Genomic DNA, 25,459 nt, shown 5'->3' with positions numbered 1-25,459 from the left:
GTCTTTTATGTAATTTCTGTAAACATGGTGGGGGTGGATGAGTTGGATAAAGAAATAATCGGTTTTTTGCTAAAATCAATGGTTACTTACATTTAGATAGAAAAGGCAATCCAACATAGCAATGATCCCCACACTGTAAACTAGGATCAAAATAAATGTTTGCTATCTGTAAATAAAAAAGAGAACCAATTATTAAAAACGAGGTTGAACCCTAAAGAAATGCAAACCAACTACAGAATACAAAAAGAAAAATATTAAGCTAAAATTATTCAATAAATAAAAAATGTGCAAACCTTAGATTTTTTCCCTGGCTCTAATTCTTCTTTATTGCTCTTTAGTCGCTTGTAGTAAAATCGCACATCATCTGACAACGAACGTATATGCTGTATTTTGACCTTCTGTGAGAAGGAACTCATAACATTTAAACTTTGATGAACTATTTTACCCTGAAATTAGAAAAAATAACTCATTAGCATACTATTGTACTTAAAAAAAAATACATACTTTAGAGAAGACTGGCATTTATTTGCCCAAGAAATCAAAAGCCAAAGAATATTTAGAAATCAACAAAATCTATAAATCAAGTTTGTGAATGGAAAAATAATTTTTCAAAGTGATAGTAAGCTGGGAGAAAACTAATGACCAAATCACTGTAGTCTTATCTGGCTAAATTAAGTAAAATATTTAATTATGAAAATTATTAAAATATTCGTCTCATGCTACTACTTCAATGGATGAAAGTGAAGATGAGAATATAACCAAAGAATTTAAACAGTTAAAAAATAGTTGCAAGCCACATTTGGTTCAGCATTGCGACAGTATTGAAATAGCTATACTGCACATTAGAGCACTGTCTAGATATATTCTATTCAAAGGAAAAGTAAATTTCTTTTCAGAGCAAAACATAATTAGTGTACAGAGAAGACTAGAGACTGTTAAGATAAAGTTTTCCGATATTCTGTCAAATTGGCATCTTTGTTATAATACTGGGGAAGGGGAAATATCAATTATATTATTCCCTTATGAAACTAGCATTTTTCTTCCCAAAACAGGTTTCTGCCTTCTAAGTTGAAGTGAAGCTAATGACAGTAATCCCATTTTAGTCTCTATTCAACACTGAATTTTATCTATTTTTTTCAGGTGAATCTCAGAAGTTTGAAAAACATTATCAGACCCTATGTCTAATTTTTGGTTCACCAGTAGACTGAGGAGAATGAATAGGAAGAAAAACAAGTGAATTAAGCTCAACAATAAGGAAGCATGGAGAAAATTACCTATTACGAGCCAATGAAAACAAACAAGGATTACATTTAAAATAATTTATATACAGTAAAACTTCATTCATCCGATAATGGGTAGCTTCAAGTATTGCCTACTTCCAAGTTACTACTAGTATTCTTTAACAAGATGGTTTTAAAGACTTTAAAGTACATTTAGAATTAAAAATCAATCTGGTCCAATAAGCTGGGAACTAGAGCTACTCTTCAGATGATTAATGTGAACAAACATTAAAACAAAACATCTAGTTTCTACAGAGAGGTTTTTCTACTTCCTCCCTCATTAGCGTACTTTTCCCTCCTAGTATTTCCTTGTTGTGGCTAAAGAAACAAGGGGAGGAAGAAAACCTTTACTTTGGGGAAAAATGAATTAAACAAGCATTAGGAAGAACCTCGTGGTCTAATCAGAGTTAATCTAATCTAGCATGAATTAGGAAATGGAATAGAGAGGAGGTTAGGGGTTACAAGACATAGTTAAAACCAAAGATTTAATTCTGTATAATGCTGAATTTGATCAAAATTTTTATTTTGGATCTGCTAAATTCTGAATCAATGTTTAAAAAAAACTTCTTTTTAAGTATAAGGTATTTCCCCCTAATTTGTATTTCTTCTACCACAAAATTAGTTCAACTTTTAAAAAGCACAGTGGTAAATTGTTGGGGAAGGCTAACATATATATTTTAAATGAATTATCTTACTGGAAAGGAAGGTGGAAGAACAATGTGCTTTGGGGAGCAAGTCAAGGAACCCACTGCAATCACAGCCTTCACAGGAATTGTTAAGATCTGTGGGGGAAAAAAGGTTAAAACAGAGAAAAAACATATTTAGTTTTAGTTTGATCTCAATGCTTACAACAAGATGATTAAAAATGAGTTCAGAAAAGCTTTGGTAAGTACATGTCAGTAGTCCACGGTGATACATTTAAGCTTTACTCTGATCACTCACATGTGTCACTTAAACATCTTCAATTTGTTAAAGGTTGGTAATGATAGGTCATATTTACATAATTTTAAGTTTTTCAGGGGGCTTTCCTATAAAATATGCCTAAAATACAACCAAGTTTCAAAATACTTTCAAGTGAATAATTCATATAATCTATAATTGAATAGTAAACAGTAAATAGTAGGAAAGGAATGAAAATAAAATTTGTATGCAGTAAAACTCACTGAAAGAAAACCTAGGATCACCTTTTCTCTAGTACTTGTAGAATAGCATATTCTGACATTCATTTTCTTTGGCAAAATTTTAATGTATTAAAAAAATCACAGTGCATAACTACCCAAAGAAAGTAGGAGTATTTCGAAGCCCTTAAACATTTATCAGAAATGTATCAAAATGCTCCATCAAAAACATTTCTTGAATGTATCACATCAAACCCTATACACACAACTCTTCAAGGATATGATGGTTGTTTATGATGATTAGTCAGACTGGTTTATTCAAAAGTCAAACACTATTTTGGGACAACAAATCAAGGCACAATTATATGAACTTGCTTTCATTCTTTTTTTATAGAAGTACAGCAGATGAGAAATCAAGTTTCAGTTATCATATCAGATCTAGCAAAAGTATTTCAGTCTAATGAAATTCAAGAAAGATGCTATATATTATTCCTTTTCAAACACAGAAATAATATACCATGGAATTTTTCTAAAATTTCTTTCATAATTAAGAGGTTTGGGTTTTTGAGTAAATACATGCTAGTTCATCCTAACTTTTTAATAAGACATAATTTCTTGGGGAATTGCGAAATATAGTTAAAATAGAGAAGAGGAAAATATTTCATAAAAATCTAATTCAGAAAAATTCCTCTGACACTTAGCATTACCTCATAATCTGTTGTTATCTGTATGGCTCCATCATGAATTCCTTCAAGTTCTTTTGCAATTAATTTGACTCGGAATACAGCAAAATAGCCAGAAGTTAGTATTACCTGTATATGAAAGAAATGACAATCAGCCCGTCTCAGCAGATTCCTTCACTAAAGTGAGTAAGAATGCTACAATGACACTTAAATTTGAACTCTAAAATATCAGAGTAGAACACTGATTTAATACTTGAAAATAATGACCTTTGTGGGGTGCTTACTTGTACTTATGTACACAGCCTAGAAACCGAACAGGACTTTAAGGGGGTATAAACTTCCAGACAGAGGCTATAGACTATTACAGGTAAATGGCTGTACATCCATTATATTTAAAGTCCTCTCAACCCTCTGCCCCAAAAGAGAAAAGCTAGTTTTACATGAAAATTCTAACAATCAGTAAAATTTTAAAATTCCAATTTCTGATTTTGTCAAATGACTGGCTTAAATTCACTAAAATCTCAATAATTCTTTTACCTAATAAGAGACCTTTGGCAACAACTTCCAAAAGCATTGCTCTCAGAGTCTTGCTAATGTGTGTGTGTGATTTCAAACACTCACAATATCAGATAATGGATAGGAGATAATTTAAATTGTACTTTCCTTTTTTTTTTTTTTTACTGTTAAGTCCATTTTAGTTTAAAAAAGATGAGATGACACTACTGTTCACAATGGTAACTTCCACTCTTCCTTAACCTTTCCAGCATCTAAGTGCTACTGTCAGGATGAGACAAAGTGTGTATGTGTATACGTGTTTATGTACACACATACACACACACACACACACACACACACACACACACACACACACCAGGCATATGATTAATTAGTTCTGTTTTTCAAAGTGGTATTGTTATATTTGTAAAATGGGAAGCAGAAAGGATTGGTAATGACAAATGTGGAGGAGGGACTATAGCAGTCATAGAGCTCATAATATAATACCTAATTCTCAGTACATCAGCTACATTAACACTATGCTCTAACTAGCTTGGCTAATCAGATACTAATACTACTGAATCAATGAAACCCTTTTCACCACCTTTCAGGGGATAATGGATTTATTTGCCCAACTATCTGTCTTTTGAAAACAACAGAGATTTAAATGACAGTTCAAATTTCTCCTTCGCTATCCCACTTTTCATGTTACAAAGAATATATAACCTTGCTTCCTGTATAACTTGTTTCAAAGCAGCACCACCAAGTAAGTATTAGCCAAAGTGTTCAACGTGTGTACAAAAGTCTTATCTGGGAAATTTAAAGCCTCACATTAAAGAAGAGGTAATAAAAGAGAACTTACTGATGACTGATCTGGTATAGGAGAGTTTTCCAATTCTGGAAGGATTGAGAGAACAGTAGTTCTGTTGCCTTTCTCCGTAGTTAAAAGTTCTATTGTTAGACCATCTCCTATAACATGCCAACTTTTAATAGCCAACTTGAAAGAAAATAAAAATAAAAAGCAGCAATTTCACTACCAAACTGTGAAAATCTAAACTTTTTCTTTAAGGGGAAAAAAAAAAGATTCCTTACCTCAATTGGATTGCTATTTATGATTGCAAATAACATATTACTTGCTTCTGTAGCACTAAGTATGCCAAAATCTATGAAGCGTTCCTCCATTTTGGGGGACAACACAAAGTACTAGAAGGATTGAAAAAGACATTAAGGCTTAATAAGCATTTGTTGAAGTTCCAAAACACAAATATTCACAGAACGTAACAATTATGTTTATCAGATATGTAATCAAGAGAAATAAACAGCATCATAAAGCTATGTAAAATACTTTTTTTCCCCTATGTGGATGTTATAATTCAGAAGAATTTCATAAGGTGAAAAATTATACAAGTCAGAAGGTGAAACTTACAAACCTAGCTGGTCAACCATCTTCTTATTTGCATGTGCAAATAGCAGCATCAGTGTGTGAAAATATAGGTAGAATGAATAAGCTTCTGTCCATTTTTGATTTTTTTTCTCTTATACTTCTTCCATTTACTTGTTCTTGTTGAAATCTGGCAAGCCCCATACGACAATGCATCTATTCTCTCCAGTACTGGTTGTACCTTCCTTTATACTCTTGACACATTCATCCTGTGAGGAGTCTTGGAATCCTCCATCTTCCTAATGCGACTTCCAGACTCCCCTTTTACCACCATTACTTAGTAATTTCTCCTCTGAAGTTTACTCTATTAACACTTTTCACCTTACCCACATCATCCTAGGCCCCATAGATATCTCTCCCTTTTCTCAAGGAGTTTAGCACCAGACACATAGTTTCCCTCAACTCTCCAATTCTTGATCTTACACCACTCAACTTCAAAATTCATGTTGATGCTTCCTTAAACATCTTAAACCTCTGAATTCCCCAATCTCCTTAAATCCCAAGACCTACGGCATCACACTTAACTTCAGCTACACACAGGAACTGTCATGCCCTGGATCAAACCATTCCCTTCTTTGATCAAAAATTCTTGATAACCTTCTGACCAGAACCTCTTATCATTCAACTTCTCCTCACCTCTCCTTGACCCTGTTTTTACCTTCATTGCAAGCCTAACTCCCTCAGTCCCTCTGTACTTTCTCAGGACATTACCCTTACTCTGACTTGACTTCTCTCCTTCCCAATTTAAACCCAATAGTTAACAAATTAAACTCCACACGCTCCTCTCCCCATGAATTTCTTGCCCTCTTGCTCTGTGATACTCCTCAGTTGCCCAACCCCAGCCTTGGATTACTCCCACACACTTCCCACATGCTACTTCACAGTTGGTGCTATTTTACATAATTGGGCTAACTAGGTATACTACATATTTATGTGACCTAATTCTACTCTACCCTCACTGAAGAAAGGCAATGTTTTTATTCCTCCTGAAATGATTTTCTATCTCTCCCCCGACGCTATTCCAAATCTCTTTTCCTCTCATACTTCCCTTTTTTCTCTGCCTCTCAGCTGAGGACTTCACATCTTGTTTTACTAAGAAAAGTGAGGCCTTTCACACTAAACTTCATCTTCTCATCCCCACACCCCTTAACATCATCTTCCCACTGTCTTCTATCTCCAGTAATGAGGGGGCCCTTCTTTTTGCCAAAGCCAAACCCTATACCTTTGCACTTGACTCTACTCCCTCCCATCTTCTCAAACTCCTTTAATGAATTATACAAACATACACTCTGTGTGTGTATTATGAATGGTCATTGTATTGATCTTCGTTCTTACAGCTTTCAAAGTTATTTGTTTTCCCAGTGTTGTTGTTATGTATAAATTGTTCTCCTGGTTCTGCTCATTTTATTCTTAATCAGTTTATAAAAATCTTCAAAACTTTTCACTTTTATAATATTGATGTTACGAGTATAAAAGTTTTCCTGGTTCTGATTACTTCCCTCCACATCAGTTCAATTAAGTCATTCCGTATGTCTCTGAATCTTGTCTCTTCATTTCTTACAGCACAATTGTATTCCATCACATGCATGTTAACCACAACTTCTTCAGCCATTCCTCAATTGCTGGGCACCTCCTTAATTCCTTTCCAGGCTGCAACCCTGAATCACCTCCACGGGACTTTGTCTTCCAAGCCAGAGGAATCACTCCACCCCTTCTCACATCATGAGCGCACTGGGTACCACCTCTCCCTTTGATTGGCTGGTTTCTCCCAGAGCCTAAGGAGGAGGCTCAGACCAACCATTTCATTCCTCTCCAGGCTATGCCCCAGTCTTTCTTTACCACCCCTAACCATCTCCCCCTCATTAGATGTAAGTACCTAAGGGCAGACACTTTCTGCTGTATGTGTACTCCCAATACCTTAGAGTCAGCAGCACTTAGTAATAAGAGCTTAATAAATGCTTTTGGAACTGACTTCATAGGTACAAGGAAATCCCACAGAGATAGGAAACTCCCTCTCCAAATGCAGATCTGAATATGCTCAGCTTCTGTTGTTGTTCAGTTGTCTCCGACTCTTTGAGATCCCCGTTTGGAGTTTTCTTGGCAAGGATATTGGAGTGGCTTGCCATTTCCTTCTTCAGCTCATTTTACAGATGAGGAAAGTGAGGCAAACAGGGTTAAGGGACTTGACTAGGATCACACAGCTAGTAAGTGTCTGAGGTCAGATTTGAGCTCAGGAAGATGAGTCTTCCTGACTCCAGGTCTGGCACTCTATCCACTCTATCCACCTTGCTGCCCACCTGCTCAAGAACTTTTAGTAATTAGAGTTGCCTCAGGCAATGTGAGTTTAAGGGACACGCTTAAGGTTAGGTAGTAGTATCCCCAAGGGCAAAATATGAACCCAGGACTTTCAGACTCAAAGACCAGCTCTATCCTCTACCTTTCACTGCTTTTTCCTGAGAGTCACTTCTATACAGCTCATATCTTGTACTTAAATACTTCAAGGACCTATGATTTTATGCATGTGGGCCTTCTTTCCTCCTTACATAAATCATAACACAAATCAGAAGACTTCTATGCCTAAATGGCCAATCTTTGTGAATTGTGAACAAAAATTTCATCACCACCTATGACCTAAGTTTGAATCCTCTTTAAACACTTAATAGCTGTGACCTTGGACAGGCTACTTGATAGTCATATGACTCAGGATCCTCATCTGCAAAATGGGGATAATAGCAGCTACTTGGCAGGATTGTTGTGAGAATCAAGAGAGTTAATATATGTCAAGTATTCTGTAAACCTTAAAGTGTATATAGATGATAGCTACAGTTTTTTGCCATCACACAAAAAAAGCTGCTATATTTTTGAACATATAACATTCTTTTCTCTTTTGGGTATAAGTCTAGTATGGGTCAAAGGGCACAAACCGTAAAGTAACTTTTTGTATATAAGTCTAAATTGTCTTCTAGAATTATTGGTCCTATTCACAGATCCAGCAGCAGTGTATAAGAATGCCTATTTTTCCATAGTCAATCCATCAATTAATTAGCACTCCTTTCAACACTTATCATTTTCATTTTTGTCATATTTGCCACTCTGAAGGCTATGAGATAGAATCTCAGAATTGTTTTAATGTGCATTTGTCTAAATAGTAGTGATTTCGAGCATTTTTTCATATTGCTATAGATAGATAGCCTGGGCTTATTTCCTTGAGAACTGTCTGTTCATGTCCTTACACTATTTATCACCTGGGAAATGGTTCTTACAAATTTCAATCAGTCCTTTACATGTCCTGGAAATGAAACCTTTTCAGAGAAACTCGCTGCAGAGATTTTTTTCCTAGTTAATTGCTCCCCTTTTAATCTTTATCAAATTTGTGCAAAAAAATCTTAATTTTTTGTAATCAAAATCAGTCCTTTTATCTTCTGTGATTTTATCTTCTATTCTTTCTTCAGTTGTGAACTTTTTTCTTATTCATACATCTAATAGGTACTTTTTTCCTATACTTCTCTAATTTGTTTATGCTGTGACCTCTTATATATAGGACATGTATCAATTTAGAATTTATCTTTGCATAAGGAGAGAGGTGTTAGTCTAAATCTAATTTATTCCATACTGATGTCCAATTCCAGCAATTTCTGCCAAATAGTGAGTCCATATCATAATAGCTGAGATTTTTGTGTTTACTGAATATTGAGGTATTAGATACATTTGCTTTTTGTATGTTGTGTATCTAATCTGTTCCACAAATTAATCTACTTTTAACTAGTGCCAAATTGTTTTAAATTATTACTGCTTTGCAATATAGTTTGAGTCTTGGCACTACTAGGCTCCCTTCATTTGCATTTCTTCTCATTATTTCTTTTGAAATTCTTTACCTTTTAAAACTCTTTATGAATTTCATTATTATTTTTTCCAGTTCTACAAAGTAATCTTTTGGTAGTCTGATTAGTATGGCATTAAGTACGTAAATTAATTTAGGTATTATTGTCACTTTTATTATACTGGTTCTTCCTATTTACGAGCAATTAATATTTTTCCAATTATTTAGATCAGTCTTTAGTTCTATAGACAGTTATCTCTAGTTATATTTATATGGTTCTTTTGTGTATCTTTAGAGGTAGATTCTCAAGTATTTTATATATTTTGTAATTTCTCTTTCTACTTCTTTCTATTAGTTTTTTAAAAAATATTATATAGAAATACTGATGATTTAGATATATTTATTTTATATTCTGCAAGTTTGCTTATTGTTTCTCCAGAAGACTGTCACTTCAAACATCTCCCGCCACCTTTCTAATCTTCAATCTTTCCCTATCTATTGATTCCTTCTCTTTTGCCTTCAAACATGTCCAAGTCTCTCTTATCTTTAAAAAGAAAACAAAACAAAAAGACCCCAACAAAAACAAAAACTTCACTAGGTTCTACCAGCCTGTCAAGTGATTATCCTACAACCCTTCTCTTTCCTTGAAAATTCTTGAAAAGAACTCAACCATTTGTACATACACACGTATGTTGTAATCCTTGTTAGACTGTAACACATACACACCATCCATCCATCCATCCATCCATCCACCTATCTATCTATTGTAATCCCTGTTAGAATGTAAGTCCTGGAGAGTAGAATGTTTCATCCTTTATATTTGTACCCCTAACGCCTAGTGTTCTGCCTTGTCTTCTCCAGAAACTTGCCCCTCTTATGATCCCCTCTCTCACTAATCTTTTCCCAGTCTCTGACAGTTTTGCTGATGCCTACTAACACAACTATGTCTCTTCTAGCCTCAAAACCCCTCACTTCATCCATCCCTGCTAGCTGTTATCCCACATCCCTCTTTTTTATGGATAAACTTCTTGAGGTCAGCTACAATCAGAGACTCCACTACCTTTCCTTTCATTTTCTTCAAAATTCTCTGCAATCTGGCCTGTAGCCTTATCATTCAATTGAAACTGCTCTATCCAAAATTTCCAATCATCTCTTAATTGCTAAATCTAATGGGCCTTGTCTCAATCCTTATCCTTCTTGACTTCTCTGAAGCCTTTCACATTACTGATCAACCTCTTTTCTTCTCTCCAGGTTTTTGTGGCACCGTTTTCTTAGTTCTTCTCCCTCCTTTCTGACCATTCCTTCTCAATCTTTTTTGCTGGCTCTGAATCCAGGTTGAGTCTATTTGTGGGGGCCTCTAAGGCTATGCCCTGAGCCCTGAGCCCTGAGCCCTCTTCTCTTCTTCCTCTATGCTCCTTCACTTGGTGATCTCATCTCCCATGGAGTTAAACATCATCTTTATTCAGGTTATTCTCAAATCCACTTGTCCGTAACTTCTCTCCTAATCTGCAGTCTCATGTCTCTACCTGCCTATTAGACATCTCAAACTGGATAACTTTAAACATCTTAAATTCAACATGTACAACAAACATATCATTATCTTTATCCTAAAACCTTCCCCTCCTCCTAACTTTCTTATTACTGTTGAGGGTTCCACTATCAAGACACTTGGATTCTAATTTGCTGTGGTCTTGGGAGAATCACTATTGTTTAATCTCTAGGCTCAGTTCCCTCAAACATCAAATGAAGAGGTGACTACATGATCTTTAAGATTCCTGCCAGTTGTAAAATTCTAGGGTTGAAGAGCAGAATGATTCAGAAAAGCAGAAGAAAGGAATTTACTACCTGGGTGACTGTAGAAGCACAAGGTCCTAACTGTGTAAAATGACTATACTTGGGAAGAAAAAAGCCCAGCCAAGGAAAACAGTGAAAGGATGAAATGTCAATAAAACTAAAGTAATTGTCTGATAGATCTTAAATTCATTCAGAAAAAAAAGAGAATGGAATTTAAGAAAAATAAGATACTTACATCTAAAAAGCCTGTGTATACCCGTACAGGTAAATTAAATTTTGAAGCATTGGTAATAAGTAAAATATTGTTATCTATATGTATAGATGATGTTGAAGGCATAAAAAATAGGGTAAAAATATATCTTGATTCATTTGGAGGTATTAAGACTGGTTTGCTGAAATTCTGTACCTGTAATGCAGAGAGAGAAATACAATTTTAATATATCAGCATCACTTATTGCTCTTTCTGCTACCCTGTGTCTTTTCTTTACCTTTTTCCATGTCATCCTTTTCTTATATTGTTCTCTCTTCTTCCTTTTGTGTTTTTTACCCCCCACCCCAATTAAGAATGACTAACCCTCAGACTTACTTTAAACATTGTTTTGGCTTCTTCCGGCAACATCACATCATGAATGAGAATTGCAAAACTGAAAGTGTTAGTAAGATAAATTGGTCTTTCTACAGGGTCAGCAGGACTGTCCCGGATGTGAAATAATGTGGCAGCATGATCAAATCCCAAGTAACTGTTTCCAAAGAAATAACAATAATGAAAAGTCAAATTTCCTTTTACTTGTTAGTTTTAAACCCAAGTTAAAGCATTTTTATGTTTCTGAATTTTCAGAATTATATTCTTAAGAGTAATATATAATTTTTGTAACAGATCATCTCTCTAACACACACTTATTTATATTTATCAATTACTTAAAGGAACTTTTTGCTCAAAAGAATTATTACAATGTAATTAGCTATAAGTTTTCCATTAAACTATTATTCTGCCTCCAATTAACAAAAAGGGAAAATAATCAATCTAGTTGCCCTTTTCAAACACTAAGGATTTAAAAAGGGATATAAACCTTTAGCTTTAACTTTATATCTTTTGGCTTAGCTTCGGTTTATCAAACTTTTTAAAATTAAATTGTTTTTTAACTAATAAAAATAAATTTTCCATCCTCTGCCACAAGAGGAAGAATATTTCAAATAAATATGCATAGTCAAACAAATTAAATTCCTGTACTACCTCCAATAAATAAATGATTCATTCTGAGTCTAATCACCTTCTGTAACAAAATGAGTAGCATGCTTTATCATCAGTCCTCTGGAATCATAATTGGTAACCAAAGATTTATATAAAACAATGACTGTCCAAATGTTAAAAGGAATGACAGAAAAGAAATTCAAACTGTCTAAACATTATGGAATTTTGTATTTTTGGTTCTTATTATGTCACTAAATCATTAAGATATATTTTAAAATCAGATCTCAAGAAATGCTTATTATTTTATGTATACATATATAAAATCATTCATATTTTTCCTTTATGAAAATAAATGATTGTTGTTGATGAAAAGAAACAGGCAGGCCTCGGAATAAGTTTAGGTAATTGGGTGTAAATCGAGTGCAATCATACTATTTTCATAAGGGAATGAGAGGAGAAACAGCTGTTTGATTGCAAAATGAAGTAAGATGAATTTAATGCAAGACTTACCCATCTAAAACATCTGCCTGATATGGAATTTCAAGTTTAGAATAACTCTTCTCTTTTGCTTTAACAGTTATTTTTCCAGAAAACTGAGATGTTCTTTTTGCTTTTGATGCTGAAATGAAGCATAAAAATGTCTATAATAATGCCACTGCTTACAAAGGAAAACCACACCAACAAATTTACACAAAAAAGCTTAAGGTATTTTAAAACTCACATCTTGAATGTTGAAAATCTACAGAAAAAAGCTCAGTACACAAAACAGATGCTTTCTTTACTGTCAGTTTAATATAATCTAGAACTATGACTTCTGTTTTTTCACATAAGAGGAAGAAAATACTGTTTTGCTTCAATTCAAAATAAAGCAGGTAGGTAATCAACAAATGGCCACAGCGGCTAAGTGAAGTTTACTCTATATTTCTCAATTGCCTGATGGATGTCTTTTATCAAGACAACATTTCATGTACGGCAGGGATTATCTATAAATACAAATGAAGGTAGCATGGTCAACGTGTCTAGTAGCATAATAAGAGTTATGAGTCTTTGGTTTGTATTTTATCTAATACTAACTAAAAGTTTGAGTGTAGGGCAGGCAAATCTTTCTCTATTGGATGGTGTTTATAACAACTTCAGATCTGGGAGCAGCTCTAAATTTCATTAAATTACTATTAGGGCAATTTATTGTGCAATTAAAAGAAAACCATTTGAGAAGACCATACTTAATATTCTTTAGAACAAACCATTAGACATTTACTTGCAACTAAACTACAAAATGTTGTTTTATCTTCACCTTTTGTAATACATTTCAGAAAACTTTCCATTATAAAATATGATTACCACATCTGCAAACGTATTTTGTAAGGTGCTTTGCCACAAATGAAATTTTGTCACCAAAGAAAATATATTAATTTAGGATACTCCTTTTCATGGAGTTTAGAATTTGATGAAAAAAAATTGCCTTGCATAAACATTCTTTACTGTTTGTTTTTTAATTACTATATGCCATTAGATTTTTCATTATTTGGTCCATTAATTTGTCTTGGTTTGATAGAGGGCAAGACCATCCTCCTAGTCCCCAAGGCTTTTACAACCTAGGAGTCATCCTGGCCTCCTCATTATCTCTCAGCCTCCCCACCAATCCAGTCTGTTGCTAAGACTTGTTGATTTTACCTTTGCAACACCTCTCCAATACGTCCCTTTCTCTCCTCTGACACTGCCACTACTCTGGCGCGGTCATTACCTTGGACCCAAATTACTGCAATAGCCTGCTGGTGGATCTGCCTGACTCAAGTCTTCCTCCTCTCTAAATCATCCTCTATTCTACCACTAAAGTTATTTTCCTAAAGTGTAGGTCTGATCATGTGACTCTCATACTTAATAAACTTCAGGACTCCCTCCTGCCTCCAGATCAAGTAAAAAATGCTCTGTTTGGCATTCAAAGCCCTTCATAATCTAGTGCCCTGCTACCTTTCCACTCTTCTAACACCTTACTTCCCTACATGTACTCTTCCAGGTGACACTGGCTTCCTGCCTGTTCCACAAACAAGACACTCCATCTCTCGGCTATGGGCATTTTCTTGAGCTGTTCCCCATACCTGTAACAGTCCCCCTCTCTACTCCAACCACTGACCTCCCCAGCTTCCTTAAAGTACCAACTAAAATCCTACCTTCTACACAGGAAGCTTTCCTCAACCCCTTTTAATTTCAGTGTCTTCTCTTTGTTAATTATTCCTTATTCTGTCTATAGCTTGTCTATAGCTTGCTTTGTAAATATTTGTTTGCAAGTTGTCTCTTCCATTATACTGTAAGCTCCTTGAGGTCTGGGACTGTCTTTTGCCTTTTTGTATTCTTAGTGGTTAGTACATCGTAGGCACTCAATAAATGTTTACTGATTATTAGACTAATTATCACTGATCACAAAAAATAGAAAAAAATCTATAATTCATAAATGAACACAGTATTACTATCCAGACTGGATGAATTTCCATAAAATTATTTATATGATGGAAATTTGTTACAACAAAACATTATTCCATTGATTTTTCTAAATTTCAAGGACGGATTCTGGCAAGAAAAAAGCAATTTGACCCCAAAGTAATAAAAATATTATTTAAAAATTATATCAATTAATGAAAGCACATTCTCTGCACATTTAGTACTTTTTCATAATTCCTCCAAGAAATTCCAATTCAGTGTTGATTAACGCAAAAGAACAAGTTATGGATTAAATTGGAAATGAGTTAGCATTTGACTTTATCAACACAGATTCCATAAATACAGCAGAAGCCAGTGAAACACTCATTATTACAAGAATGCACAAGGGTCGCTGATCACTAAAAAGCACCATAATAATCCTAATTACCAAAGGAAAGTCTGAAAATATTTCATGGATAAGACTCCCCTACATCATCACCAACTACCTCTCTGCCTCTGACAAATTAAAGAACTTTCCTACTGATACTGATGTTAACAATGTGAAGCATGCCAAGTGAAGTCACAACTTAGTTTTTTTATTTTAGGAATAGCTCGGGGTTTCACACCTAGAACCTGGATTGTTTTGGGCATATTCCCCACCCAACTCCCAGCTTTGATTAAATGCCCAAGATATGAAGTTTCTCTTTTTCCATTGAAGTATATTTCACTTCTATGTACAAAGACCCAATTATAGTAATTATGGAAAAATTTCCCTATAGTCTACATGGAAAAATAGCTAGTTTGTGAGGAACACAGGGTGGTAGTGGAGAGACAAAGAACACTTTAACCACTTCCTTATATTTTTTAATAGAAAAAACAGGAACACTTCAGATAGTTTTCTATATTTTTTAATAGGAAAAACCAAACCAAACCAAACCTAATGCCCAACCCTTTGGAAAACTTCACAAGGATTTACTTGCTTTAAGAGACAGAGAGTGAGAAGTTTAGAGAGTACATTGTAGAGGTCAGAAATCCTGGCTAGTCATGCTAGGCCATAAAAAGAGGAACTAAGTAAGGTAAGCCAATCCTTGGGGACTGAAGAAAGGGAATAATGCAGCCCAACTGGAGACAAGGAGATGTCTCTGGGGGTTACATGGGTAAAAGGCCCTTCCCCATTCCTTACCCTGCTAAAAACCCTGGTTCAGGCACCACTATCTACTAGGGGTGTACTTGATCCCTCCTGCTGTACAAGGGAGAAGAGTGGAAGGTGGGGGATTTCCCATTTCCATTTAAGGTGTGGAGGATATATCTTCTTGGCAACCCAAGCTAGAATTATGGATCCATGTTCACACTGAAACATTGTCCCAAGGGGAGGAGGGGGGAAAGGGGCTAGATGTCATAGTTCCATCAGTAAAGATTACTTCAGGTATGTTTTTTGGTTAAATGAGCCTTGGTGGGCTGGTTTGGAAACCCAACTACTATAACATTGTTTCTATGGTGAAATCCAGAGCTCCTTACAAACAACAGACTCATACAATAGCTTCTGGAAAAACAAGGCCACCCATCTGGTAATCTCTGGAATTTCTGCCTTGAGACCCCACCTCTAGCTAGGTCCCTGCCACTCCTAGACCATGTTTTCAGGGAAGCCCAAGCCATGCAGTTTCACTTTCCTCCCTACTGGAGCCATTTCTTCCAATGCCTAGATAACTACCTTCTTATCCTCCTCTTTCCCTCCAGATCTGGAACCATTGAACTTTGAACAAATTAATTCCATCAGTATACAATGCCTTCCTATCACCCCCAGGATCAAATATGACATGCTCTATTTAGCATTCAAGGCTCTTCAAAACCTGACACCCCCAACCTTTCCAGTCTTCTTACATACTCTCCACATTCTCTTTGATCTAACTGGCCTCCTTGCTATTCCCCAAACACGACCCTCTATCTCTGGCTGTCCCCTGCCTGCAATACTCTCCCTCCTCATCTCGTACTCCTGGCTTTCTTCAAATCCTAGCTAAAATCTCAAGATCAAAGAAGACTAGAAAAGTAGAAGAAGGATAAGGTTATGAAGGGTTTTGAATGTCAAACAGAGCATTCTCTACCTGATCCTGGAGGCAACAGGGTGCCACTGGAGTCTACTGAGTAGAGGGGTGACGTGATCAGACCTGTACTTTAGTCAAAATCACTGTAGTGGCTGAGTGGAGGATGTTTAGAGTGGGGAGAGACTTGAGGCAAGCAGACCCATCAGCGGGTTACTGTGCTAATCTAGGCCCAAGGTAATGAATGAGGGCATGGACTATGGTGATGGCGTTGTCAGAGGAGAGAAGTGGCAATTAGGAGATGTTGCAGAGGTGAAAGCCTCCTTGAGAATAGGACACTGTCTTTTGCTTTTATTTGTATCCCCAGCACTTAGCACAGTACCTAATATGTAGCAGGTGCTTCATAAATGCTGATTAACAGACTGACTGAATGTTAATCTGGTAAATAGACAATTTTCATTTATTGCAATTTCCTCTATAGATCAATCAACCTGAGTTCTTATGAATGGCCACAGATCTCATTGAGAAGACCTTATAGGGTCTTGGGGCTTGATGTAACCAGAACAATGTCATGGAAAAAGAGAATCCCTCTTTCAAGTGTATGCTCTATATGATGCTGCTCACCAAAGATGTTTGCCAGTCTCTACCTCACTTGATATTAATAATCAAAAGATCACTGAATAGTTATTTGCATGGTTACATCTAACATGGAATCTTATATAGTCTTAAGTGTATAGGAGTCACTTTGTTGGAAGACTTGCTCTACTGGGTCAAGTGATTTTTTTGGGGGGCAGGGGTTGGGGTTTGGTATAATCAACAAGTAAACATAGCCAGATCTTACATTCTCTAGATTTTTTTTTTCAGTCAGTTGTGTGCCTGTGAAACTGTGCTCTGCTACAGAAATGAGATTATGAAAGCTGCTTGTTCTCTTCTTATATTTTCATCAAGAATCCTATTTATCTGTAGATATCATTCTTTCAAAAATTTTGTAGAGATAAAAATATAGGTGGAGACTTAAAAGGAGAGATTGAGAAAATGGTATATGCCTTATGTGTTGAAGCTATTTAATTTACATGTAAATAGTGACTAAACAAGGTTAGTTGTCTGTACTGAAATTTAATGTTAAATTTCAAGTAAAAACAGTTACATTAAAAAAAAAAAAAAAAGAACATGGTCTGGTAATTGCTGATGTCCTTTTGATTACTTCTTGGTTCCATGATCTTTGAGTCATGTGCTATCTTTACATTTCTGAGATAACTTGAAAAAAAATGCTTTTCAAAAATCACATAGATTTCTTATGTGTCTATTTACTTGGTCTGATCAGTCACATTTTCCAGTTTCATATCTTAAGTTCCAGTATCCCTTCCTTGTATCATATGTCAGGTAATGAGGAGTTCAGAATCCTAATGTGATAGTTCCAAGGATATGAATGATGAGAAGAGACCATGGGGGGAAAAAACACTGAAAAACTGATTCCATTTTCCATCCATTTGTTGTTTTTCCTCTGCTTTCATTTAGAAATACTTCTGAGATGATCTCACTGCAGTAGGTCACATATTAGACTTTTTTCAGAGTCATTTTCCCATGAAATACTCATTGTTTTATGACATGACCTTATTTATGATCTTTCAGTCAACCTCCTTACTACTTAAAACAAATTGTTAGCCTTGACTACAGAACTATCAAAGAGTGCCTAAAGGGTTAAATGATTCTTCTGTTTCTGTTGTACTCATAGATGATTCTCAAGAAATATTCATAATGACTTAGGACGGTCCCTACAAACTTATTCAGGAAAATAATAGTTGTGTCACCAACAGCAGCATCAACATATCTAGTTTTTTTGTTTCAAATTTTTTTACCCTGGTTAATCAAGAAAATATTTTTGTGGAAAAAAGCTGAATACTTACCATCGAAACTAATACTTGCAACTTTGGTGTATTTACTTTCTGAAGCTTTTAATGTGATTGGCTTAAAGTTTACAGTTATAGCTTCATTTTGTGGTGTGGGTCGAATACTCTGCAAACAGAAACCAAAATTAATTAGCATTCTTTTGGACTAATGGGTTAGGTTGTTTTTGTAAGTTTTGCTGTAAAGACTGGTAAACTGGAGCAGGAAAAAAATTGTAAAGAATAGCTCAAATGGTATAGTTTAAAAAAAAAACACTTCAAATTAATTATCATTTAAACATCTAAAATGAAATTAAAATTTTTTTTTCCAAAAAGGCATGACAGATGGGAGAGTAGAAATCATTAATGAATTTAAAGGCCAACTGATGACCTGAATAACAGATTACAAAATTATCATACAGGTATTTTCCAAACCAATGCTTAATCCATTCTTAATAAAAAATAATTAATAGGAATAATGTGATTGGGCTCTTTCTTTTAAATGCAATAAACTGAAAATAATAATTATTATGAAGCATAGGCATCACCATGTTTGATCCACTTCATCACTCAAAATTTTATACAGCGGAAAAAATCCTGGACAAGAAGTCAGAGAACTGGGTTTGAATTACAACTCTGCAACCTTTAGCCAATAATTCCACTTCTCTGAACATTGGTTTGGTCTAGGTGATAGGTAAGTCTCCTAGTTATAATCTGTTCATAGACTGAAAATCTATGAATTACTTTAAAAATTCTTCCATAGCTTTGAGAGGAGTGGCCAAGAAGACAGAGTAGCAAGAAGCAGCAGCCAGCTTGCCCACAAACCCCTCCAGACAGACATAGGAAATGTACCAGACCAAATCCTGATCACTCCTCACAGTGAGTCATGCTTCCAGCCCAAGTCTGTATAGAAGATAGGGAGTAAGGTCCATAAACAACAGGGAAGGAGTCTGTGTAGGAGCATGGCATGTATAGAACCCTCTACTATAGAGAAAGGCTGCACACCAGGGCAAGAGGAGGTCCCAGACCCATACTTGGGCATCTTGATGGAAATATTTGCCAACTGGCAGCTGTGTTGCTACTACCCAGCTGTGGGTCAGAGATCCAGGGCAAAATGAGTATGAAATCTATGCTTGGGGCAGTGTTCTGGAGTAAGGGGCAGTAGCAGGCCCTAGGCAGTGTACTGAGAGAGAAGCAAATTAACAGTGGGGTGGCTTGGACCCAGGATCTCAGTTCCAGTTTCTAATGGTCCAAAATTTGTAAAGGAAAAACCAGGGCAGCAATCCCAGATCCAATGGAAACCTACAGTTCTGCCACTCTGAACCAATACAGCTTTCCAACTGATTAATGATAGTGGTGAAGTCCAGCCACAGCCTACTGCTAGTCAGATGCAAACGCAGATCAAGAACTTGCAGAGTTCAGACTCAAGAGGGACAGTGATCAGACTTTGCTCTGAAAACTCGCTGGTCCCCATCCTGAACTGTCCCTGAGATCCTTGAATAATACTGTACGCAATACCCCAAGAAAGCAGCAACAGAATCTGCCTAGGAAAGAAGCTGGTAGAATGAACAAAAAATAATGAATCCCACCACCGTAAGTTATTATGGTGACAGAGATGTTAAAGATAGAAACCCAGAAGAAAAGAATGACTAAAACATCTACGAGCAAAGGCTCAAAGAAAAACAAAGCATGAGCACAAATCCAACCAGAATTCCTGAAAGAACTTCTAATAAGTTTACAAAAGAGATAATAACTGTTTTACAAATGAAATAAGAGCACTAGAGGAAAAAGCTGAAAAAGAAGTTAGCTATGGCAGAAAGAACTGGAAAGGGAATTAATAGCATGGCATAAGACGTACAAAACCTTGCCTAAGCAACAAAGTCCCCCCAAATTAGAATAAACTAAATAGAAGTCAATGACTCTAGGAGACAAGATAAAACAAACTCAAAATATTGAAAAAATATAAGAAAATATAAGGTAAAACAAATGACCTGGAAAAAAGATTAAGGAGAAAAAATTTAAGAATCATTAGACTACTTGAAGGCTATGACCCAAAGGAAAAAAAAGTGCAGACATATTTCAAGACAATCACAGAAGAAAACTGCCAAGATCTCTTAGAACCAGAGGACGAAATGGAAATAGAAAGAATCCACTGGTCATCTCCTGAAAAGAAAAACAAAAACAAAAAAAAGGAAAATGAAAACTCCTAGCAATAAAAAAGCCAAAATCCAGTGCTTCCATATCAAAAACATACCATAAGCAGGCCACAAAAAAAGAATTCAAGTAATGAAGAGCTACAGTCAGGATCAAACATGACTTAGTATGTACCACGCAAAAAGCTTGGAATATGATATTCCAGAAGGTAAAGGCTCATAGCCAAAAATAATACCCAGAAAAACTGAGCATAGACCTACAGGGGAAAAAAATGGACCTTTAATGAAAAATCACATTTCCTCATGAAAAGATCAAAGCTAAGTAGAAAAGTATACTGTATAAATGTAAGCAAAGTAGTCAAGAGAAGCACAAAGAGGTAAACATGGGCAAGTAATCCTATGGGACTAAACAAAGTTAAAGTATTTTTATTCTTATATGGGAGATGATGCATGTCTCCTCTCAGAACTCTATCATCCTCAGGGGTCAGAGAGAGAGTCCAATTAGAATTCATAGGTTCCCAAACTGGACGATACCACCCCCTAGGGGGCGCTGAACAATCCAGGGGAGCAGTAGTAGCCTCAGGTGCAATTGGGGGGCACTAAATAAAAATAAGGGGGCAGTGGAAGTATAAGGAAAGAAGAGAAGAAATTTTGACAAACTGTTCATACATGTTTCACCTGTTGTGTAACAGAGTTTAACTCATAGTGATAACAGTATTTTCCAAATAAACACACAAAATGCAAGTTATAACCAATCAGCGATCAAGTCTTCTGACAGGTCTTAACTAGCAAGTTTTGGCAGGTGAGGGTGTCGCACATTGTTGGCAAGTCTAGTGTGCAACTGTATGTGCTTGTAATGACTTCTTTACCATACAACACTAGACGAGATATTGCGTCCATCAGAATTTCAACCCAGGAAAAAACTACCAAATTTGCAATAAATTATTAAATATAAGATGTTTCATTTAAAAATATATTTTAAAGAATGATGCAAATTAAGAAAAACAAACCACTAACGGGCTAAAGAAAGTAGATTTTCAGGGGGGTGCTGAGTAAATTTTTTTAAAAAGGGGGCAGTAGGTCAAATAAGTTTGGGAACCTCTGAATTAGACAGTTTGTGAGAGGAAAGGAAAGAAGGAAAGAGTGACACAAATCTCAAATTTTAGATGAGCAACTTTTAAAGGATTCTGATAAAGGATAGGTCCTGGCTCAGACAATTAATGTAACTGAGCAAAAGTCACTTAACCTACCTCAGTCCCAGTTTCCTCATTTGTAAAATGGGGATAGTAGTAGTAATAATAATAATAATGATGATGATGATAATGTTAGCACCTACCTCACAGGGTTGTTTGTGAGGTTCAAATGACAACATACACAAAGAATTTTCCAAACCTTAAAGTACTACAGAAAAATAAAGATAATAATTATTAGGAATAATTATTATATATTAGGAAAATCAGCCTAGGACAGATGGGAAGCTCTCAAGAGTGAAATTCTGAATAGACAAAAAGGAACAACTTCAGTAAGTAGGAAAAAGGTGGATATATAGGGAACTCACTAACCTACTTGGATGTCATGTCCAGATGATGAAGGGAATAGAGGGTGACTACAAAAGTGCAGTCCAGTCCTCTAAAAATCCTTTCTGGAGTGATAAAGCTCACAATGAGCTGAAGGCAACAAAAACAACAATAAAAAATAACACCCCCCCCCTCCCCGAAACACCACACCCAACAAAAACAAAACAACCACCACAAAACAAAATACCCCAAAACTTAACACACATACAAAACCCAAATTAAAGATTAAAAAAAGGAGAGGTGTAGCTATAGTGGGGAAAAGAGAAAGATCAAAGAAGGGATATTAAATGTTAATTAGGACAATTGATTAAATAGGATCTATGGTAGGCATGGATGTGATGAAAATATGGAATAGGATATATGTATATATATGATAAAAGACAAGGACTTCACAATTCTTATTTTACTTTTGTTTTTCTTTTCAGGGATAATGACTTTTAGACTGGAAAGGTCATAACAAATATGGCTAATAGAGATTTGATAGCCAGGATACATAAAGTCATGAGTAAGACCCAGTTGCCCTTACTAAGTTCAAATCAGTTGGCTCAGATGAACTACATCTTCCCATAATGGAAGACTGTGATTGTTGATCTATTGTCAGATAGAAGATAAATCCATATAAGTCATTAGCATTCTTATACAGAGTGTTCCAAAAATCTTGGTGCAGTTTTAAGTTATAATTATACTGGTTTGAGGCAACTAGGTGGCACAGCAGATAGAGTACCAGCCTGGAGTCAAGAGGACCTGAGTTCAAATCTGGCTTCAGACACATAACATTCACTAGCTGCACGACTCTGGGCAAGTCATTTAACCCCAACTGCCTCACCAGTAAAAAAAAAAAATTATACTGGTTTGATTTTCTGATGAGCAATTCAATTTTTCTTCAATTTAATTCTATCATTTTTTCGGCAAAGTGTTTTATAGTTAGATTCATATAATCCCTGAGTGAATCCTGGTAGATACATTCCCAAATATGGCATAGCTTCTGTATTTATTTTGAATTTTGAATTTTTGGGACACTCAATATATATAACCAACAAAACCCAGCAAGATAAGCAAGAAAGAAATTCTTTTCAAAACAACTGTACAAGGTATAAAATATTTGGGAGTATCTACCAAGATTCACTCAGGGACTGTATTAATCTAACTATAAAAGACTCTTTAAAGAAATAAAGATACACTTAAATAATTGGGGAAACATTATTTGCTCATAGGTAGACAGTCAGTATAATAAAAATAAAAATACTCCCTAAATTAATTTACTTATTCAGTGTTATGTGCAACTCCCAAAAGAATATTTTGTAGAACCAGAAAAAATAACAAAACTCACAAAAAGGAGAAAGGTCAAGAATCTCAAGTATAATAACGAAAAAAAGTGGGGAAAAAGAGAATTTGTCAGTCCTAGATCTCAAAGTATGCTAGAAAACAGTAATTATTAAGATGACTTGGTACTAGTTAAGAAGTCAAGAAGTTGATTAGTGGAATAGGTAAGGTGCACAGTCAGCACAGTGTTAGAAAAATTCAGCTACCTCCTACCCCCTGACCAGTTACTGGGGGAAGGACTCACTATATGACAAAAACTACTGGTAAAACTGGTCAGTGGTCTGCCAGATATTGGGTTTAGATCAACACCTCATATTATATAGCAAGATAACTCCAAAAGGATAATTATATGTATATATATGTGTATTTATACACACACACATATGCACACGGATATAAAAGGTCATATCATAAACAACTGCAAAGAGCAAGGAAGAAATTACCTCTCAGACCTATAGATATTTTCAGGAAAAGTTCATGATTAAACAAATGATGGTATCACAGAGGATAAATGGACAATTTTGATTACATAAAATTCAAAAGCTTTTGCACAAACAAATCTAATAGCAAAAATTAGAAAGGTAACTGGGAAAAAATTCTTTGCAATAAGTTTCTCTGATAAAGGTATCATTTCCAAGCTATACAAAGAACTGATTCAAATAAATAAAACTAATAGTCATTCCCCAAAAGAAAAATGGTCAAATGATAGGAATAGGAAGTTTTCAAAGTGATTGGCAATCATATAAAGTGCTTCAATAATAGCTAATGTTTATATTGGACTTACTATGTGCCAGGCACTGTGCTGAGCACTTACACAAATATTATGTCATTTAATCCTCACAACAATGCTGGAAGGTAGAAGCTATTATTATGTCCATTTTGCAACTGAGGAAATTGAGGCAAACATTACTTAAGTAGTTTGCCCAAGGTCACACAGCTACTAAGTATTTGAGGCCATATCTGAGCTCGGGTCTTTCTAATTTCAGGTCCAGAGGTCAATCCATTGTGCATTTTAGCTGCCTTTAAATCAGTAATAATCAGAGAAATGTAAATGGAAGCAACTTTTAGGTTCTATTCACACCTATTTGACTGGCAAAGATGACAAAAGAATTTAAAGTCAAATGTTAGATGGGACTGTGGGAAAATAGGTCCATTAGGACACTGCTGGTAAAGTTGTGAATCAGTACAGCCAATCTGGAAAGCAATTTGGAATCAGACCCAGAAAGTTACCAAAGTGGACAAATCCTTTCACTTAGCTATGCCACTGCTAGGTTTACACCTCAAGGGAAATGAAGAAAAAAGAAAATGATCTGGACAAAAATATTAATAGCAGATCTTTTCGTGGTATCCAAAAATTAGAAATTAAGGGCATGTCCTCTAACTGGGGGAAGGCTAAAAAAAATTGTGCTATTTGAATGTAATGGAATATTACTGTGCAACAAGAAATGATGAAATAAAGAAATTGAGCTTTATGAATTGATGTAAAGTTAGCAGAACTATGAGAACAACATATACAATGCCAACATTATAGAGAAAAACAACTTTGAAAGACTTGAGAACTACAATCGACACAATTATAAACCAGAAATCCAAAAGAATGAAGATGAAGCAAGCCACTCCCCTACTGACAGAGAAGTGATGAACTTGAAATTTAGAAAAAGACATACTTTTTCAGACATGGCTAATATGTAGGAAGTTTGTTTGCCATAATCTGTACTTATGTATTAAAGAACTGTCTTGCATGGTTTTAAAAAAAAAATTTACTCATTAGAAGAAGAAATAGTGGAAGGAGAATTTAGTTAAAAACATACTTGGTATTTGAAAAAAGTAAAAATAATAGACTTTTAAAAAGACTACAGAGCATGGTAGAAATACCTTAAGATTAGAGAAAGACACATGTCCTGATTTTCAAAAAAGGGAAGAAAATTTGAGTCAGGCCAATGAGCTTTTATTGGATTCCTTGCAAAATTCTACAGTTTATATGTGGAGAGTGAACACTTTAATAAAGGAGGGATGACAAAGAGCCAGCATGACTTTATCAAGAATAAGCTATGCCAGACAAACTTTATTTCCTCTCTTGATAGGGTTACTATATTACTAAATTAGGTGAAAGCAATGGATATAGTTTATCTAGATTTTATCAAAACAATTAATAATATCTCTGATGCTATTAATAATATCTGATGCTATTCTGGTGGCAGACAGAAAGAGTCATATATAAGACAAAAGTATAGTTAAGA

The 25,459-nt window shown here is 35.3% G+C and overlaps 1 protein-coding gene across 1 annotated transcript in view; it reads right to left on the bottom strand.

The window, feature by feature from the left end:
• TMEM131 (transmembrane protein 131) overlaps positions 1–25,459 on the bottom strand; it is a 163,237-nt gene that overhangs the window by 34,214 nt on the left and 103,564 nt on the right. Inside the window, exons 13-22 of the mRNA XM_027856653.1 lie at positions 18,188–18,296; positions 12,334–12,442; positions 11,218–11,371; positions 10,867–11,037; positions 4,669–4,779; positions 4,439–4,573; positions 3,106–3,210; positions 1,976–2,062; positions 294–446; positions 91–166 (exon numbers count right to left, since the gene is read on the bottom strand). Of these exons, the coding sequence (XP_027712454.1) occupies positions 91–166; positions 294–446; positions 1,976–2,062; positions 3,106–3,210; positions 4,439–4,573; positions 4,669–4,779; positions 10,867–11,037; positions 11,218–11,371; positions 12,334–12,442; positions 18,188–18,296 (1,210 nt within the window). The remainder of the gene's footprint in view (positions 1–90; positions 167–293; positions 447–1,975; positions 2,063–3,105; positions 3,211–4,438; positions 4,574–4,668; positions 4,780–10,866; positions 11,038–11,217; positions 11,372–12,333; positions 12,443–18,187; positions 18,297–25,459) is intronic.

This window comes from Vombatus ursinus, unplaced genomic scaffold (assembly GCF_900497805.2).
Source record: "Vombatus ursinus unplaced genomic scaffold, bare-nosed wombat genome assembly UNPS02011591.1, whole genome shotgun sequence".
NCBI lineage: Eukaryota > Metazoa > Chordata > Mammalia > Diprotodontia > Vombatidae > Vombatus > Vombatus ursinus.
This window is presented reverse-complemented; position numbering and strand designations above follow the sequence as displayed.